Genomic DNA, 19,733 nt, shown 5'->3' on the forward strand with positions numbered 1-19,733 from the left:
TGGCCAAAATCTCCGGTGTAAAATAACTGCGAGGCAACTTTTCTATATCATTGTAGATTTTGTCTCAGTAGTAGCATTACATGAGTGACGTTAGCAGTTTGCAAATAAGCATCGAGGGGTTACAGTTTAATATATGCTAAAAGGATTTAACCAAGAAAACACTAGTCTCCCCGACACGACGCGGGATCACTTATATTTTATTGTCGTCATTTTGGCTTGGTTTGATTGTGTGTGCGTGTGCGTGCGTGTGGGTGTGTGTGTGTGTCCACAGCGGGGTTGGTTATGAAGGGGACGAATGAACGACGTGTTTTTGGGCATGTTTGCTGACCTGGGCATTGTTTCTCAGTAAATTAGAAAAAACTTTCCTATCATTCCCCCTTTCTGTGGCTGGTGGATGGTTGAAGTAGATTGGCTCGCATCAACGCTCCACTCCCTCCTGAGCCGAAAAGTCCCCATAAGTCATTAACCAGCACGGGTGTGTACAACCACAGCATCAACTCGCGTGACAGCGTGTTCTTTATTTAGATTGGTTTATTTATTTTTGTATTTATTTATTGAAAGTTCTGCTACATTATTTAATTTTTGTTTGTGTGCCAATCTGCACTCTTTCTAAGTCTCTAAGTCCAAATGTTAATTGACATTTTAAAAAAGTCTGTTCAATGTTAAAAGTCTTAAATAAAGACATTGGTTTAAGAAAGCATCTGTCTGTACTACTGTGACTGTGACTGTACTATTACATAATAATATCGGTGCAAAATCTATGCACAATCGGCCTGTTTTCAATCCAGCTCAAAAACGCACTATGTCGGTTGCATATCGGCTGTCGGTGGTTGCACCTCGTCTAATATCGGCTATCGATATTGGGCCAAAAAATCCATATCGGTCGGACACTAGTCTTGGGTACTGTTGTCTGTTGTTTTAGGGCCACCTCCTCACCAGTAACGAGGACATCCAGTAACGACTGCCTTATGTTCTCTCGGTGTGTTGTAGATTGATAGGTAATTGTGAATGTTGAAGCCTTTGGGTGATCACTCTCTCCTTCTGGTATAGTGAATCATTTTATTGTGAGATGGATTAATCTAACTAATTTATAAGTAAAGTTTTTTAAAGTATAAGTAAAAACTGAATGTTTCTTCTGTGTTGTCTTTTCCTCCACATTTGTATATTCAATATATTTTAGACATGTTATTATTTATGGGATGTCACTATTTCATGCTCATTAGGTTTGACATAATGAAATACACAAACTGTCTTTTAATGATGCTTTTAATCACAATAAATCATAATAAAATGGAACAGAAAGAGTTGTTAAAAGTTGATTGGAGTATGATGCTGCAGTGTCAAGTTAGGCCTTGCTCTGCTCATTAGTCCCTTCTTCCTGTTTCCCAGGGCCTGTGAAAAAGAATAGTAACAAGTCTTATTGCTGTGACTTCTTTCTTGTAGCCTAAAACTTTTTTCACAGGTGTAAATTCATACAAACCTTTGAGTTTAATGGGACCCAGTACCAGAGTTTGGCTTTCTTGCTGTGACGCCAGGTCTCTGGCAACACGATTGCTGCAGCCACGGCGGCAGCGGGAGTTGTAGTCAGAGGCTTGGCATATCAGGACTTTGCACTGGAGGAAGACCGACTCACTAGCTCGGAGGAACTGGAAGGCCTTAAATGTGAAACGGGCGTAGGTGCAATTGCCAGAAACGTAGGAATAGTAGGTGTTATCAATGGGACATCTAAAAGAGAAACAAAGATGGTGTTACTTGAAAGTACAGATATTTAGTATTTTAAAAACTGTAGTTAGGAAGTCACAAGCCCAAAAAAGACTCAATAATCAGTTTAATTATAATGTGATTGAATATAAAATCTTAAAATGTCGATATAAAATAGTGTGGTGAAAGTGCAATGTTTCTTTTTCTTTAATGTAGGGGTATAAAATTACTGTAAGCATAAGTATCACTGAATGTCACTGTATAGCATTCCCATCACAAATTCTCTTGTTTTCCCATGCTGTAGACTGCGGGAAAATAAGCAAAGCACACTTTCATCTTACCCGTTACGGACCAAGTAGTAACGTCTGGTCTCAAAATCATGGGGGGATGGTGAAGCCACGCAAGTATCAAGAAAGATGACCACTGAGCTGTCTCCCAGTGTCAGGTCCACTTGGACATATAAGTTCTGATTGGGTGCTACCTCATAAGGATCTTGAGTCACCTGACAGAAGTTGAAAGCAAAATATCAGCATCATATATTTCCAGCAGGACATATTTTTTCTTCGCAGTCACTCCTTAACTACCACAAACACACCCTAGAGTAGTAGCTGCTGGACGTGTAGAAGGCCATGCTGGTGTTGAATCTGCCCGTGCCTATAATGCTGCTTTTACCAGGATGTTGGACAACATACAAAATCTGGGAGACTGAGTCCTGCTCCATTAGACAGCTGACGTTCATCTTGAAGTAAGAGCGCCGTGTGATCTCTCCGGAGCTGTTGTCGCTGGTATGGAGAGCGTTTGTGTACACGACTTTGCCGTTGTGAAACTTTTAAAAAGAAGAAGACATTGGAAAATGTAAAACTTGCTATAAGAGAGAATTATAAGGGGAAAACATGTAAGTGTTCTCCAGAAGGTGGAGCATTTCTTACCCCTTTAACATTGCCACAGCTGTTGATGGGGAATTTGAAGACCACCTGGTAACTGGAAATCTGAGGTCTGCAGTACGGGTCATTCAGATAGAGACTGTTGCCGTTATAGCCCAGAGAGTTCAGGTAACTGTTCTTAAGCACAATGGTCATGTAATCTGAGGAGCAGTCCACGTGACCTGACATAAAGTGATGTTCACAAGACAACAGCTGGAATTACTTTTAGGATAGCTAGTAAAATGACACTGTTTATTTTTAATCATTCTAGTGGTTTGGATCTTGGGTTGCTCGGTCTTCAACTTGGTCCTGACAGAGATATTTCCAAAAATATTTAATGTAATTTCTTGACAGGTATTTGGTGCAATCTGGCTTTATTCATTCAATGTCCCACTGTGAGGTTAACATGCTTATTTATAGTGAAGCTACTGAATGGTCTGGCATGAGAATTGGTAGACATTGGTAGATATTCACAATGCTCTAAGGATGAACTGAACTCTTTTCATTTTGCTAAAATTGAAAGCGACTTTGAACAGTCTACCACGAACTTCGAGTGATTGTAAAGATCTGAATTATTATCCATTATTATTTGTACAGTAACTGTACCTGAGCTTGGTGTCAGAGTGCTGAAGAACTCAGCCTTGAACCCTCGAGCGACAACAGATCCATCAGCGCGGAAGACCACAGTCATGTAGTCGGAAGAGGAGTGGAAAGAGTTCATGCTGCTGTTGCAAACCTTCCCCAAATATGGGGAATAAGTATCTGGCCCATCATAGACAGATATGTAGTCACAGGAGCAGCAGCTCTCCAGTCTTTTATTTTTTAAAAAAGGAAAAGCTCTAAATTACTGTGATTGTTGAGAAAAAGTTGAAAAATTATAACAAATTTATTAAGTTCTTTTTTGTTTTGTTTTTTATATCTTACATCTGTTTTCACATAATTTCCTAACTTTTGATAGTAATAATAGTAATGAAAATAATAATACTGCTCTTTCACGCCCTTCTTTACTCACTGCAGGTATGTGAATGCCAGGAATATTCTTCGGTCATATGTAGTCCTTAGCTGCCAGACACAGTAGCTGTTGTCCTGGTAGTAGGAGGGATGGTTGGGGCTGGAGAAAGTGCCGGAGCTAAACAACGAGCCTCCACAAGGGGCCGCTGAAGGTGGATATGGTAGACGTCATTGCCAGAAGTATAATGCAAAAGGCTATTTTTACACACTGAGGGTCTGACCTGTGTTTGGTGGGTAAGTTGTCACTGAACAATACGCTATTTGAAGAAAAGAAAATGTTTCAGAAATCATGTGGGGGGTGGGGCACTGATGTATTGTACATTGGCTGACATGATACCTACCCTCAAAGTCAGGGCAACAGTTGCCATAGTATTGACAATCGTGTGAGCACGAGCAGATTCCCAGGTAACTGCCACAGTTGTAACGACATGAGGGTGCTGGAAAACACAGGAGGATAATGTCTCACCAGACTGTTGAAGATCCTCAATAAGAAAAGATGAATTCAGTAGAGTTGTTGCTTTAAATGTTTGATCAAAGAAATATTTAAAGACCTGTGGTCCCTGGTGGTGTTGTTGCTGCTGGAAGAAAAGGGGTTAGGGTCATAGAAGTAAAATTGTCAGTTTTTACTTCTGCTCTTCTTGTTACAGTGGTAAAGACCTGAGGGCTTCATTATTTTTATAGTGGCTGATAATTTTTGCTTCAAAAGAATTGATCAAACAAACATTTACATACTTGTAGTTGTTGTTGCTACTGGGGCAACTGAAAGAAAAATCAGGATATCACAATTAAAACTGTTTTCAGCCCGTCCACCCACCGCCGCCAACACCCCCCCCAAAGACCCCACCCCCCGCCCGCAGGGCAGCCATGGACACCTCTCCAGCCGAGAGGACTCCCCCAGGAGCCCAGCAAAGCCCCCGCAGACGGGCACCGGCCCAGCGCCCAACCAGGGACGGGCCATCCGAGCAGGGGGGCCAGGGAGCCGGCCCCATGCCCCTGGCGCACCCGGGCCAGGGAGACCACGGGAAGAGAGAACCCCCACCCGCCAGGGAGAGACCCCAGCCCCCCATCGAAGGGAGAGGGGAAGCACCAAGCCACCACCCGAACCAGTCGATACCGGAACAACCGGGTACCCAAGGAAGCCGCCACGAACCCGTCGCCACGCAGCACCAGGAGACAAAGCCAGGCCAAGAGGACACCAGAGAACCTAGGTAGATACCCCTACCAACGGCCGTGGGGCCACAGACCGCCAGCCCAAGATCCCCCTGCTAGCGGAGGACCAGGCCCCCCAAGCTGTGCCAATGGATAATGAAAAGTGACAGTGTCCCTATTACTGTGCTTCCTCAGTCCCTGATGAGGAAGCAAGCCCCTACACCGTGACCCTGTGACCCTGGATGTGGTGTGGTGCATTAAGACACACATTTCAATCAGTTCTAACTGCCTACTCTCTTCCACTTCTTCTGCATCCACCAGAAAGGGGGTCGAGAACAGCTTGATTTATTTTTTCAATGACAGAAAAATCTTGGAAACGCAGGTTGAATTCTGTCATGAGAGATGCAATCACAGACACATATTTTTCCTTTTTAGCAGAAAGGTCAGCCTTTGGAAAAGCAGATTTGATTTCAGATAGTGTGGGGAGCATTAAACTTTCGTAGTTGTGTCTCAAACAGGCAGAGCTTTACACAGAAGGCTTTCATGTGCGCATGCAGGTGTGGCACCAGCTGTTCTTTGTCTTGTAGGTTCTTGTTCAGTGTATTCAGATGATGAGTAAGATCAACTAAAAATGCCAGGTCTGCCAGCCACAAAGGGTCACTCAGTTCATGAAGAGGTCGGCCCTTCTCTTTCAAAAACTGGTCGATTTCTGATCTCAGTGAATAAAACCACTGCAGCACAGAGCCGCAGCTCCACATCAGATAGGAAAGCTTGAAATTCTCTGTGGTACAGTCCTCTAGCTCGAATTATGTTGACAGTTTTTACAACAGTGTTCATCACATCAACCACCTGGACAGTCTTAGCATACAGTGCTTCTTGGTGGACACCACTGATGCCTTTTCCTTTGCGTACGCCCGTCATGGCTGGATTTTTTGTTGACTGTTGTGTCTGTCCTATTTAATGTCTTTTTGCTGCCTGCTCTGTGTCCTATTTAATTTCTTTTCTGGTTACTGTATCGTGTATATACTATATTGTGTTTTCCTGTTATATAGTATGTATGGTGTTGAGTGCCTGTACATTGCTGCTGCAACTGTGAAATTTGTCCTCTCTGATGTGGTGGTGAGCGGTGTCGCTCCGTTCCTGTTCACCTTATACACCACTGACTTTCAGCACAACTCAGAGTCATGTCACATACAGAAATTTTCTGATGACTCTGCAGTTGTGGGGTGTATATGCGGTGGACGGGATGAAGAGGAGTATAAAAGACTGGTGGACAGATTTGTGGAGTGGGTTGTAAGGAATCACCTGCTGCTTAATGTGGACAAGACCAATGAGATGGTGGTTGACTTCAGGAGGAAAGGAACAGCTCCTCAGCCCCTCAGCAGACAGAACTGGAAGGCCAACAGTACAGCTGTATACAAGAAGGCCTGCAGCAGACTCTACTTCCTGAGAAGGCTGAGATCCTTCAACATGTGCAGTAAGATGCTGGAGATCTTCTACCAGTCTGTTGTGGCAAGCACCCTTTTCTGGGGGAGGGAAGGGTGGCTCTGTCATTGGCTGCAGGCAGGAAACTTTTGAGGTGGTAGTGGAGAGGAGGACACTTAACAAACTGTATCAGTCATGGATAATCCCGACCACCCTCTTCACTAAACGATAGACAGACAACGGAGCGCCTTCTCCAAGAGTCTCAGACAACTCCGTTGTTTCAAAGAACGCTACAGGAAATCTTTCCTGCCTCAAGCCATACGCCTGTTCAACTCCTCACCTGCATGTGACAGATAACACTCTGTACATTATTTCTTTTCCCTCCTTGTGTACACGTTTTGCTTTAATTCACTTATTTTTATAATTCTGTAAATAACGTGTATATAGTAGATTGTGTTTCTATGTATGTATGTAGTATGTATGGTGTTGAGTGCCTGTACTTTGCTGCTGCAAGGTGAAATTTCCCAGTTTGAGATTAATAAAGCATCTATCTATCTGTCTGTCTGTCTCTATCTATCTGAGACGACATGACTACATCTATACAAAAAATATTTGGAAAGTGCAGTTTTATTTTTAATAACTTGCTATCAGTCATCAACATTAACATAAATTATGAATAAATAAATCACGTCCACGAATTTCGCGATGGTGTTGTTTCAGGTGGTGAAAAATGATTGTTAAATGACCTGCACAACACCTCATTCCGGTTGACATCGTCCTTTTTGAATCCAAAATACCTCCAAATAAGGGAGGATGATTATGTTTTTGGCGAATTCTGCACCGCCACCAGCAGCATTATCTCCCGCACTCTCCCTCATTCCCGCCCCCCTATGTTTTTTCAATGGTTGGCTTCAGCTGTTGATCCACAGCAAGCATGAAATAAGGTTGGCGGTTGCCTAGTCTGAGCGATGCATTCAAGGGCAATCGTAAAAATGATTTTTATTGTGACGGCCAGAGCTGTATATCGTCTATATCGTTTCTTTTTCGATATTAATATCTTGAATGTTCATATCTCGATACAGATACGATAACGATATATTGTTCAGCCCTAGTACTAACCCACTGAAAAGATACATATTGCCACCTAGTGTGGAGGAGGAGGACAGTTATTCGATTTTCTCCGCTGCATGTAAACTGGGACAAGGACTGTAGTCAGAAAGTCGTATTTCAGGCATAGCTCCATTAACCTCTGCATGTACACGCACTGAGTGTTAAAGACCTGAGGGCTGGGCTTTATGATTTTTATACTGTCTAGATGCAGTAACTAATTTAATATTATCATTTTTGCTTTTAAATAAATTGATCAAACACACACTTAAATACCTGTAGTTGGTACAGGGGCAACTGAAAGAAAAATCAGGATAAAATAAATCTGTCAGTTTTCACCCCTGCTCTGCTCATCACAGTGGGAAAGACCTGAGGGCTGAGATTTATTACTCTTGCACTGACTTAGTGCATAACCTAATTCAGTATTAGCAGATCTGTTTTCAAATGATTGGTCAAACAAACAATTAAATACCTGAAGTTGTTGTTGGTAAAAGGGTCACTGAAAGAAAAATCAGGATAACACAAAACTGTCACTTTTCACTCCTGCTCTGCTCGTCACAGTCTTACAGTCACAGTTACAGATACCCCAGTGGTATAGTTTTTCACGTGGACTTTACTGCAGAAGTAATGTCTGATAATCATTTTTGCTTTAAAATCGATGGTCCAACAAACATTTTAATACCTGTAGGTGTTACTGGGGCAACTGAAAGAAAAATCAGGATAACACAGTCAGTTTTCACTCCTGCTCTACTCTTCACAGTGTCAAAGACCTGAGGGCTGAGCTTTATTACTGTTGCACTGACTTAGTGCATAACATAATTCAGTATTAGCATCTCTGTTTTCAAGTGATTGGTCAAACAAACAATTAAATACCTGAAGTTGTTGTTGGTACCAGGGTCACTGAAAGAAAAATCAGGGTAAAAATGTCAGTTCTTACTCCTACTCTTCACAGTCTTAAAGAACTGAGGCATGAACTTTATCATTTTTATACTGACTTGGTGCAGTAACTAATTTAATATCAGCATTTTTACTTTTCAAAGTTGATCAAACAAACTTTTAAATACCCATAATTGTTGTTGGTACCAGCATTGAAAGAAAAATCAGGATAACACAAAACTATCACTTTTCACTCCTGCTCTGCTCGTCACAGTTATAAATACCCCAATAATTTAGGGTTAGGGTTACTGCAGAAGTAATGTCTTACAATCATTTTTGCTTTAAAATGGATGGTCCAACAAACATTTTAATACCTGTAGGTGATATTGATTCCGGGGCAACTGAAAGAAAAGTCAGGGTAAAACTGTCAGTTGTTACTCCTACTCTTCACAGTCTTAAAGAACTGAGGCATGAACTTTATCATTTTTATACTGACTTGATGCAGTAACTAATTTAATATCATCATTTTTACTTTAAAAAGTTGATCAAACAAACGTTTAAATACCTATAGTTGATGTTGGTACCAGGGTCACTGAAAGAAAAATCAGGATAACACAAAACTGTCACTTTTCACTCCTGCTCTGCTCATCACAGTCTTACAATCACAGTTACAGATACCCCAGTGGTATAGTTTTTCAGGTGGACTTTACTGCAGAAGTAATGTCTGATAATCATTTTTGCTTTAAAATCGATGGTCCAACAAACATTTTAATACCTGTAGGTGTAATTGTTACTGGGGCAAGTGAAAGAAAAATCAGGATAACACAGTCAGTTTTCACCCCTGCTCTGCTCATCACAGTGGTAAAGACCTGAGGGCTAAGCTACATCATTGTTATCCTGAATTAGTACAGTAAGTAATTTAATATTGTGTTTTTGATTGAAAAAATCGTTGATCAAAGAAGTATTTTAATACCTGTAGTCCATGGTACTGTTGTTGTTTCCAGGGCAACTGAAAGAAAATTCAAGATCACAGTGTCAAAGACCTGAGGGCTGAGCTTTATTACTCTTACACTGACTTAGTGCATAACATAATTTAGTATTAGCATCTCTGTTTTCAAATGATTGGTCAAACAAACAATTAAATACCTGAAGTTGTTGTTGGTACCAGGGTCACTGAAAGAGAAATCAGGGTAAATCTGTCAGTTCTTACTCCTACTCTTCACAGTCTTAAAGAACTGAGGCATGAACTTTATCATTTTTATACTGACTTGGTGCAGTAACTAATTTAATATTATCATTTTACTTCAAAAAGTTGATCAAACAAACTTTTAAATACCCATAATTGTTGTTGGTACCAAGCATGAAAGAAAAATCAGGATAACACAACTATCAGTTTTCACTCCTGCTCTGCTCATCACAGTTTAAAGACAGGTCAGCTACATATTAGTTTATCACTGATTATGCAGAAGTAATTTTAATATCATTTTTTGCTTTAAAAATCGATGATCAAAAAGATTTTAATACCTGTAGTTGTATTTGTTACTGGGCAACTGAAGAAAAATCAGGATACACAGTCATTTTCACCCCTGCTCTGTCATCACAGTGGTCAAAGACCTGAGGGCTAGCTTATATTTTTACTGATTAGTGCAGTAAGTAATTTAATATGTCTTTTTGATTAAAAATCGTGATCAAAAAAATTTTATACCTGATCAGGTTGTTGTTGTTACCAGGGCGAAAGAAATCAGGTAAATTCAGTTTACTCTACTCTCACAGTTTAAAGAACTGAGGCATGAACTTTATCATTTTTATACTGACTTGGTGCAGTAACTAATTTAATGTTGTCATTTTTGTTTTTAAATGATTGGTCAAAGAAACACTTAAATACCTGTAGTTGTTACCGGGGCAACTGAAAGAAAAATCAGAATAAAACTGTCAGTTTTTACTCCTGCTCTGCTCGTCACAGTTGTAAATACCCCAATAATTTAGGGTTAGGGTTACTGCAGAAGTAATGTCTGATAATCATTTTTGTTTTAAAATCAACGATCCAACAAACATTTTAATACCTGTAGGTGATATTGATTCCGGGGCAACTGAAAGAAAAGTCAGGGTAAAACTGTCAGTTCTTACTCCTACTCTTCACAGTCTTAAAGAACTGAGGCATGAACTTTATCATTTTTATACTAACTTGGTGCAGTAACTAATTTAATATCATCATTTTTACTTTAAAATGTTGATCAAACAAACGTTTAATACCTATAGTTGATGTTGGTCCAGGGTCACTGAAAGAAAAATCAGGATAACACAAAACTGTCACTTTTCACTCCTGCTCTGCTCATCACAGTCTTACAATCACAGTTACAGATACCCCAGTGGTATAGTTTTTCACGTGGACTTTACTGCAGAAGTAATGTCTGATAATCATTTTTGCTTTAAAATCAATGAACCAAAAACATTTTAATACCTGTAGGTGTTATTGTTACTGGGGCAAGTGAAAGAAAAATCAGGATAACACAGTCAGTTTTCACCCCTGCTCTGCTCGTCACAGTGGTAAAGACCTGAGGGCTAAGCTACATCATTGTTATCCTGAATTAGTACAGTAAGTAATTTAATATTGTGTTTTTGATTGAAAAAATCATTGATCAAAGAAGTATTTTAATACCTGTAGTCCATGGTACTGTTGTTGTTTCCAGGGCAACTGAACGAAAATTCAAGATCACAGTGTCAAAGACCTGAGGGCTGAGCTTTATTACTTCTATAGTGAGTTGGTGCAGTAACTAATTTAATGATGTCATTTTTGTTTTTAAATGATTGGTCAAACAAACAATTAAATACCTGTAGTTGTTACCGGGGCAACTGAAAGAAAAATCAGGATAAAACTGTCAGTTTTCACTCATGCTCTGCTCATCACAGTGTTAAAGACCTGAGGGCTGAGCTTTACTACTTTTCTACTGACTTAGTGCAATCACGAATTTCAAATGACCATTTTTGCTTTAACGAAACTGATCAAACATACATTTACATACGTGTAGTTGTTGTTGTTTCTGGGGGAACTGAAAGAAAAATCAGGACAAATCTGTCAGTTTTTACTCCTTTACTCCTCTTCTCATCACAGTGTTAAAGGTCTGAGGGCTGAGCTTTATTACTTTTATACTGACTTGGTGCAATAACTAACTTAATAAACAAACAAACATTTACATACCTGTGGTTGGTGAGCAGTAATCTATTTGATAGAAAGACAAGATTAAAATGGTCATTCCACACTACATAATAAATGATTAAACAATGACTTTTAGTTTCAAACTAAATCTGACTTTGTCCTGAGTCATACTCTGCACAGCATCACAGTGGAATTTGACAAACTGATTGTTCCTACAAGAAATGACTGCAGAGTCCACTGATACTGTTCATTTGTTTCACTTACAGTTATAGTCAGGGCAACAGTCGCCATATTGTTGACAATCTTGATCGCAGTGGCAGCTTCCAGTGAAACCAAAACAGTTGTTACGACATGAAGACGCTGGAAAACACAGGAGGATAATGTCTCACCAGACTATTGAAGATCCTCAGTAAGAAAAGATGAATTCAGTAGAGTTGTTGCTTTAAATGCTTGGTTAAACAAATATTGAAATACCTGTACTTGTTGTTGCTTTTGGGTCAACTGAAAGAAAAATCATGATCACAGTGGTAAAGACCTGAGGGCTTATCTTTACTTTTTAACACCAACTTTCTTGCAGAACTAATTTCTTTCAATCAGTTTTGCTTAAATAGACTTCATAAAAGAAACATTTTAATACCTCTTGTTCTTCTTGCTTCTGGGGCAACTGAAAGAAAAATCAGGATCACAGTGGTGAATTGGACTCAGCTTTACTTCTGTTTTAAACTGACTTTGTTACAGTAACTAATTTATGATTATCATTTTTGTTTTTAAATCATTGGGAAAACAAACATTTACATAAATGTAGATGTTAAAAGAAAGTTAAAAAAGAAAAATCAGGATAACTGTCAGATTTTACTCCTGCTCTGCTCGTCACACTTATTTTTATTATTAAATTGTTATTTTTGTCATAGACTTGGTAACTATTCAGAGAGTCATACATGGTTGGAAACACAAGAGGATAATGTAATGGAAAGCGATGTTTTGAAAACCATTGCTTAAATTATTTGTCAAGCAAACTTTAATACTTGTGGATGTGTAAATTTTCAAAAAGAAAGAAAAACAGAATTAACACAGAAATAATTAATGACATCAGACAATTAAAAAGTTTCTTAATTTCTCAGATGTACCGATACTTTTAGAGGAGGAAAACTGTCAGACAAAAGTTATTTCTAACCTCTACCTACAAGTTATCTGGAAGAACGTAGAGATATACTGTATGTATTGTATTATATTTTCATATTCTTAGTTATTGGATCCATTTAGTCTCAAACTCTTTAGAAAAATGAACTGAAAGCAACACATTTTCTACAGATAGCTACTGCTTAGGCAACCAATAGGACATAGTATTAATTAGTTATGTTTGTACCTTTGTTATATGAAACAGCACCTGAAGGATGATGGGACAAACAGGTAAGAAGACAGAAATGTTAACATAAGGACTAAACATTAAAATGATACTTCACATCACATCAGAAGATAGTGTACAGTACCTTGAGGCCCATGTGTGATGAGCACACTGCAAAGAAACAAGAGAGCCCACATGGTGAATTCGTTCACCTACCAACCTGCTGTAGGTGCTGAACATGGCAGCTTATATAGTCAGTAGCCAACATGGAGATGTTGTTATAGCACCCATAAAGGCACTGATGTCACAGAATGCCAAATTGACAGATTACACAGGGTGCATGAGAAAACGAACACTTGGTTAACTATCATAAAAGACATGCAAAGTCTTTCCACCTCCGGTTTCATTATGTATTTTTAAGGTGTTGTTCTTGAGTACTTGACAAACTTATGAGAGATGAACAAATAACACATACACAGTTGCACACGGCTGGATTTGATAGTGGGAATATTTTCTAATAGCCTGGAGGAAACTAGTAGACTTGGTTTTGGTAAAAGCCTGGGAAAACATAAAATAAAACAGCACTAAACTACACTAAATAACTTGACGTAATAACATGATAACATGATAAGCTGTGGGCTTATTCTTTAAAACAAATTCATGTATCATATTTGCTGATGTCTCAATGAATAATGCCCATTGTGAGCACAAATGTGCAGTGGTTTGAACTGACTGTCAGTTTCATAAGGGTTCGTGCCCGACGAGGTATCCATCATCCAAAATGACTCGGAGGCGCGGAAGACGGTTGCTTCCGCGAAGTCCATTAATTTCAGATAATGGACACCTCGAAGGGCATTAACCCGCTTATACCATGGTCACTTACAAAAAATTAAATATTAGGTCAATTATTAATATGTCAATGTTGTTGTTGATTTTTTTTTTAAGTTTTTCACAAGAAGCGGCTGAGCGGATTATTTAACGTTACATTACGTGATACAAAGTGTCATTTCAGTTTCGATGAATGGTTGGAGGAGGATGAAAATAACCAAAAAAAAAAAAAAAAAAAGAAAGATTTGCGCCTATTTCGGATGCTGTAGTGGTGAACTAGGTTCCATTACACATAGGAGTCTAGAAACGCGACTGGTTGCGTTCCAGTTATTAGTCAGACCCCATTTATTTCCATGGAAACGGGAAGCACATTTGCAAAAAAAACTTAAGTATTTGAGAGCAAAAAAGTCCATCAACATGAATATATATTTAATTATACGCTTTATTTTGTAATAAAGCGTATTCATCGAAATCGAGACCACCAAATAAATCGAAATGAACAACAGACCTATCCGTTTTGTAGCGTATTTTTAAGCCGTTTCCTGCTCCAGCTCTGACAGTTACATTGTTGCCATGAAGATGGATACAACGTTGCCACAGACTTGGCGGAGCAATATTTTTAGTGATGAGTCAGTTGTGCTGTAATGCTGATTTAAGGAACGTTCTAAATGTCTTATTGGCCAATCAGATTGCTTGGTTGGAACTACTTGTTGTATAATGCTTAATTAACAATAATGATTAATAGTGTGACTGTCATCTAGTATATAGTATATTAAAGAGACCCTGGGCCACATCATCAGAGATGATTCACATGATGACAGTGATGATGATGATGATGATGATGATGATGATGTGCAGCACCAGTGCCTAAATTGTATGCGAGCATGCTGTCATGCAAATTCCATATGTGTACTGATGTTAAGATAGTCATCTTAGGAGACCAGAGAAGATGGATAAGTGTAGCTGTAATACATAAATAATAGTAGGCTAGCAGGACAAAAACAGGTATCAGTTGTTACACAGTTGTTAAAGATAAAGTCAGGACTATAAAACAGTGAGAAAATCCAGTGTAGCCTGCCCTGTTGAAACAGGTGTGACAGCAGGGTTTTCCTCATTGCATGCACAGATGGACTATTGGACTACAGTACATTGCTTTATTAAGATCAACATGTCAAGTGTTTGCTCCTCCCAATACATTTGGTTGTTTGTACTTCTGACCCTATTCATAAGATGAGATGGAATATAAAAATGGATTTGATTAGACGCCTTTGGAGAGTAGTGAAAATTTCTATTAAAAGTAAAATGAATAATGTTAATAATATAATGAGCTGATTGGTTTATATTGCTCTATATCAGAGAAAATGGGAAAGTGAATTAATAAAGAATAACAGTAGCAGAATAATGAAAGGAAATCTCATTATTAGACACTTTCTCTCTTTGGTTTTTAATCTTGCATAGATTGAAATGAATCTACTTTGATGATTTGACATTTGTTCATATAACAGTTGTTTGACCCCTGGGTTGAGCAAAATGTGTAAATTTTCGAAAGCAAAATCCTCTTTTCACAAATAAACATCACACCATGACATGGTGATATTTGAGTGAGTCACAGTGAAAACAACACTGAACGCAAACAAGCCTCTGTATCCCCCTGCTTCCTACTTCTCTTTTGTGGAAACTGAGCTCTCCTTTTCACCCCTTCCAGGATGCACTTGCGTCACCCTTCATTTGGACATTGTGGTCTCTTTCCGCTCTCTGTCAGACCTATTTATCTGAAGCCAGAGCTTGTCAGTACAAAGCGGGCTGTGAGTCATGGCAGTAGAGCCCCTCACTCGGTGCTTCTTTGGTTAATCAGTAACCAGGGATGACTAGGGCTTGTTGGGTTAAAGTAAGGGAGCAGAGGAGTCCGGACCTCAAACAGCGCCTCACTCCAAAGCAGCAGCAGTCGCAGCAGCAGCAGACACACCCGGTAAGAGAAAGTTTGGCCTTTATCTGAGCAACTTCCCTTTGACTATGCTGGACAGTTCATTGTCATATACTTACAAATGTCTTGAAATGACGAATACTAATTGCTTACATTCTCCAAATCCCAAAAAGTAAGTGTTACGAATGCCTAAAATAGGTACTAACAAAAGCCTTGACTTTTTTTTTTTTATCTAAATTTAATTACTTTTGAAGTTTGAGGTTTGTCTACTTAAATGATACAGTTAATTAATGCAAAGCTTCTACATGTGGAGTACTCGAATTTCTTTATTTATTGTTTACGTTTGTCATAGATTGTACAGTTGCGCAGACTTGTTGGTTGTGTTTAAGAACTATGAGAGCACTGGTTATTGATCAGGGACCAAGGCCATGTCCTGTGGTACATGTCCAAACAGGTGGAGAAAACTAGTGTTTGCTCATCTACTCCAAGAGTCCATCAGTCCACATTTCTGCATGTTCAAGCCAAGTCCTATTTCTACTTAAAGTTATTCTCCTTCCCTGACATCTGTATTAGATTTGCAAGTTTTTCAATAATATTGCGTTTCCTGCTTAGATAACCATCTGTAGCGAAATAGCAGATAGCTATGAAAATGCTTCTTAATAATACCTTCTGTCAGTAATAGACCTGTATGTATAGTTTCTTTTCAATTATAAATTTAACCACACCAAATTTAACTGCAGTTTATATGTGCGACATGAATACACCATTTTTTATCATGTTCTTGAAAAATTTAGCATATAAATCAGTTTATACTCCCAGTCTGAGGACTGCTTAAACCAGATCTGAGTAGGACAGTATGCAAATTAAACATCCATTTTATTTAAGTCAGTGAGCAGCCACATAAAAATACCCGTACACACACACACACACACACACACACACACACACACACACGTCTTCATTATCTATGCGACCTCTGTTGCAGAGGGTAATGCCTGCTCTCATTCACTGAGAAAACACACAAAGAGCAATCAATCAGTCAGTGACATGGCGCTCTATGCCCAGTGTTCCTGGCAGCCAATCCTGACAGGACTGAGACCAAAAACCAGATTCAGCCAGATTTGTGATGAAAGCCACACTAATACAGCTGTCGTAGACGACTCTAAACTCAGAGACCCTCAGGACAACGGAGCAGGTTCAGAGGCTGATATACTGAGGCTGATTAATCTTCAAATTATCTGTCTCCCTCCCAACCAGAAAGAAGCAATTTTTAAGGTAATTACCGACCAACGATAAAATGCAGGGACTCCGGTTACCTCTTCTAGTCCTCCTGCTATACTGCTGCCTCTCACGAAGTCAAGCCAACCGGGTCTACGTTCACCCCTTCCATCTTTTCGCTGCGGAGAATGTCAGCTGTGAGACCCTACAGACCCAGACAGTTAAGCCTCTGGAGACACTTCCTGTGTCCCCCCTTGATATCGAAGTTGTGACACCAGACAACAGGGACCTATCAAAACTGGATTCGCAGAGGCAGAACATCACAGAGAGGACAGCGGTCCTGGCAGAGCTGTTGAACTCTTTGGGCCTTAGGATGTACCAGGCTCTAAGCAGCAAGCAGCAAAGCACCAACACCCTCCTCTCTCCTGTCAACACCTATGGATCCCTTGTCACTTTCTACCTGGGAGCCTCCAAGAAGACAGCAAGCTCATTCCAGGTCTTTAATTTTAATTTTCTCTCACTGAACTGTTTAAAATGTGTTTTAAGCTAGTGCCAAAGCATGCATCTGATTTGTTTGATCTTGACTTGTAGTTTTTGTGTCTTTTCACTTCTTTCCGAACAGATTCTACTGGGTCTGAGTAGTGGGACTGACCCAGAGGATTGTGTGTCCTTGGTGGACGGACACAAGGTCCTCAAGACCCTGCAGAGCATCAACTCTCTGGTGGACGACGGACCCAAAGACGAAATCACTACACAGGTGTGGGCATTCACTCGCCAGGACGCTCAGCTATCTGAGGACTTCATTCAAGGCACACAGGACTTCTCAGACACGTCGTTCATCCGTAGCGTGGACTTCTCCAAACCTCAGGAGGCAGAGCAGTTGGTGAACACCTTCGTGGATAAAACTTCAGATGGGAAAGTCAAGAACATCATCAAAGATCTGAATTCCAGCAGTGACCTTCTGTTCATCACCTCCTTCAACTTCCAAGGTCTGTCTGAGTTTGTATTTTAGGTTAACAATGCGAGCAGAAACTAACCATTCAAGTCCAGTCCATTGTTATCAACTTTGTGTACTTAGTAAGCCCTAACCCTACACTGACCTAGATGATAATCGAGACAAATTGAAAATCTATAAATACTAGTGTTAAAAAACAACACTCTGCCCTGCATTTCCTGACTCTGTCCTGGTTGTGTCCGTTTAGGCAACTGGAGGACAGCCTTCCAACCAGAAAAGACCTCCATGCAGGAGTTCCGTGTGGACGAAACAACCACTGTAATGGTTCCACTGATGACCCACACGGGCCAGTACCACTACTTGAACGACAAGGTAAATCTTGGTCCAATAGATGTGTCATTATGCCGATGAGGAACAGAGAACACATTTGCATGATCATGTGAAGCATGTTTGTGAATTTTGTTTCCGAGCTGACTCATAATATTGCTCTTTTGACATCTTGAAGGTGCGAAGGTGCACCGTCGTGAAGCTGTCTCTGAGCAAAAGGTCCTACATGCTGCTGGCCCTGCCTCATGAAGGGGCCAGCCTCAGTGACATAGAGTCAAAGCTGCGCACCGATGTCATGTCTGGCTGGTACGAAAGCCTCCAGGAAGGGTGAGAATTTCCTTTTTAAAGAGACTGTTACCAGATCCTGTTTTATCTTTTAAGATTTTGTGCTTTTTTTTTTGTGACTGTAGTTAAATCAGTGTACAGCAAAAAAGGCTTTGGAGTTTTAGGGTAAAATGTGGAATCCCATTTCAGTTCACAAACTAAAATTAAAAACCTGTCCCCTTCCAGTTTGTTGGAGCTGTCACTCCCAAAGTTCTCCATGTCCTCTGACAATGATCTCCGCGACGTCTTGACCAACATGAATCCAGAAATTGAGGAGAAACTGTTGGGCTCCCAAGCTGAGTTCAGCCGACTCAGCAACACCAAACCATTCACCGTAAATAAGGTATACAGGATGAGTGGTCGGTTTTTCTCAATTAAAAAAAAACCCTCACTGGTTTTGTAAACATCATTAACAGATTTCTCTGTCTCCTCTCAGGCCATTAACAAGGTGCTGTTTGAAATGTCAGAAGAAGGGGCAGAACCTCAGGACAAGACACAGGAAGAAGGCGTCCCCCTGAAACTGTCCATCAACAGGCCTTTCTTCTTTTCTGTTATAGAGGGAGATTCCAACTCCATCCTCATGCTGGGCAAGATTACCAACCCTACACTCTAAAGATAAATTATCAGAAAACCTCTGATATGAAGAATGTTCAACATGCCAGCCACATTTCTCTACAACGTGCTTTATCGGCACAGCTTATATATCTGCAGGGGATGAAATTGGTCATTCGGGAGGCATGTTATTAAGAGCAAGGCCTAGTTATTCATCTAAAATAATGGTCACATATTGTACAAGAGAAATGAACTTTGATGAAGATGGCTCTGCCAGCATCAGCAACAGTATCAAAATTATCAGAAACTCAGGAGTCATGGAGGGTCCCTGTGTCAGTATTTATGAAAACATGTTACTTTAAGCTTCTTTCAAGCAACCTGTTAGAATCCTAAAAACATATTACAGCAGAGTTCTGTACAGTATTTTTCCATAGAGTAGGTACAGTAACCACAATTGTCTGTGATCCTGAATGACTTAACGCGTTGTATATTGTAACTAAGAGTCTATTTTTGTTTTGTTATGATTTGTGATTGCTGAAATAAAACTTTTGTTTGCAAATAAAGCTAAAATGGGACACTTTTTCATCAGCCACATTAATTAGATTCAATTGATAATCGCAGGTCAGGACAGAAACCTATATCATCACAGATGTTTTTGCCACTGAAGTAAGCAATTAACAGATTTCACATAAAAAATATCCTGTATGTTGGGGGTAAGAACACTGTCTGAGATTCTATGATGCATCCTAGAAAATATTATGCTTTACTCATAACTACTATACTGTATGTACAGAATATAAATGGAAATGAGTTAATGTGGAATATGGAAACATGTATGAGAAGATGCATCTTTTGTTTTTTCCTTTAAGACGTTTCACAACTCATCTAAGTGGCTTATTCCGTACTGAATA

General features: G+C 39.7%; 3 protein-coding genes and 1 long non-coding RNA gene across 6 annotated transcripts in view; 1 reads left to right on the forward strand and 3 right to left on the reverse strand.

The window, feature by feature from the left end:
- Positions 1–13,025, reverse strand: part of LOC125018921 (proteoglycan 4-like) — a 51,383-nt gene extending 38,358 nt beyond the window's left edge. The window contains exon 1 of one of the 2 annotated variants that reach the window (XM_047603360.1): positions 12,840–13,025. In XM_047603360.1, coding sequence (XP_047459316.1) covers positions 12,840–12,891 — 52 coding nt within the window. In that variant the 5' untranslated portion in view covers positions 12,892–13,025. The remainder of the gene's footprint in view (positions 1–12,839) is intronic. The other variant, XM_047603363.1, reaches the window with a different exon arrangement.
- LOC125018918 (deleted in malignant brain tumors 1 protein-like) lies at positions 1,258–9,139 on the reverse strand. Of its 2 annotated transcripts, none has more exons than XM_047603354.1 (14): positions 8,968–9,139; positions 8,190–8,216; positions 7,593–7,613; positions 4,368–4,394; positions 4,187–4,210; positions 3,977–4,072; positions 3,857–3,892; positions 3,637–3,781; positions 3,231–3,436; positions 2,631–2,806; positions 2,297–2,527; positions 2,043–2,203; positions 1,481–1,725; positions 1,258–1,392 (listed from the first exon to the last, which is right to left on the reverse strand). In XM_047603354.1, exons 1-14 carry the CDS (start codon positions 9,044–9,046, stop codon positions 1,346–1,348), a joined length of 1,521 nt encoding a protein of 506 aa, XP_047459310.1. In that variant the 5' UTR covers positions 9,047–9,139; the 3' UTR covers positions 1,258–1,345. The 2 variants fall into 2 exon arrangements, with proteins under 2 accessions (XP_047459310.1, XP_047459309.1); XM_047603353.1 differs by having other exon boundaries at positions 4,187–4,213.
- LOC125018923 lies at positions 9,339–10,533 on the reverse strand. Its single transcript, XR_007114005.1, has 4 exons — positions 10,446–10,533; positions 10,256–10,282; positions 10,078–10,098; positions 9,339–9,365 (listed from the first exon to the last, which is right to left on the reverse strand). It is a non-coding gene; the product is annotated as an uncharacterized LOC125018923 (long non-coding RNA).
- A 2,299-nt stretch (positions 13,026–15,324) lies between the features above and the next one.
- agt (angiotensinogen) lies at positions 15,325–19,385 on the forward strand. Its single transcript, XM_047602583.1, has 7 exons — positions 15,325–15,491; positions 16,704–17,160; positions 17,287–17,653; positions 17,867–17,991; positions 18,125–18,273; positions 18,457–18,613; positions 18,707–19,385. The coding sequence occupies exons 2-7, from the start codon at positions 16,744–16,746 to the stop codon at positions 18,881–18,883; spliced, it is 1,392 nt and encodes a 463-aa protein (XP_047458539.1). The 5' UTR covers positions 15,325–15,491; positions 16,704–16,743; the 3' UTR covers positions 18,884–19,385.
- The last annotated feature ends 348 nt before the right edge of the window (positions 19,386–19,733 follow it).

This window comes from Mugil cephalus, chromosome 13 (genome assembly GCF_022458985.1).
Source record: "Mugil cephalus isolate CIBA_MC_2020 chromosome 13, CIBA_Mcephalus_1.1, whole genome shotgun sequence".
Lineage (NCBI taxonomy): Eukaryota > Metazoa > Chordata > Actinopteri > Mugiliformes > Mugilidae > Mugil > Mugil cephalus.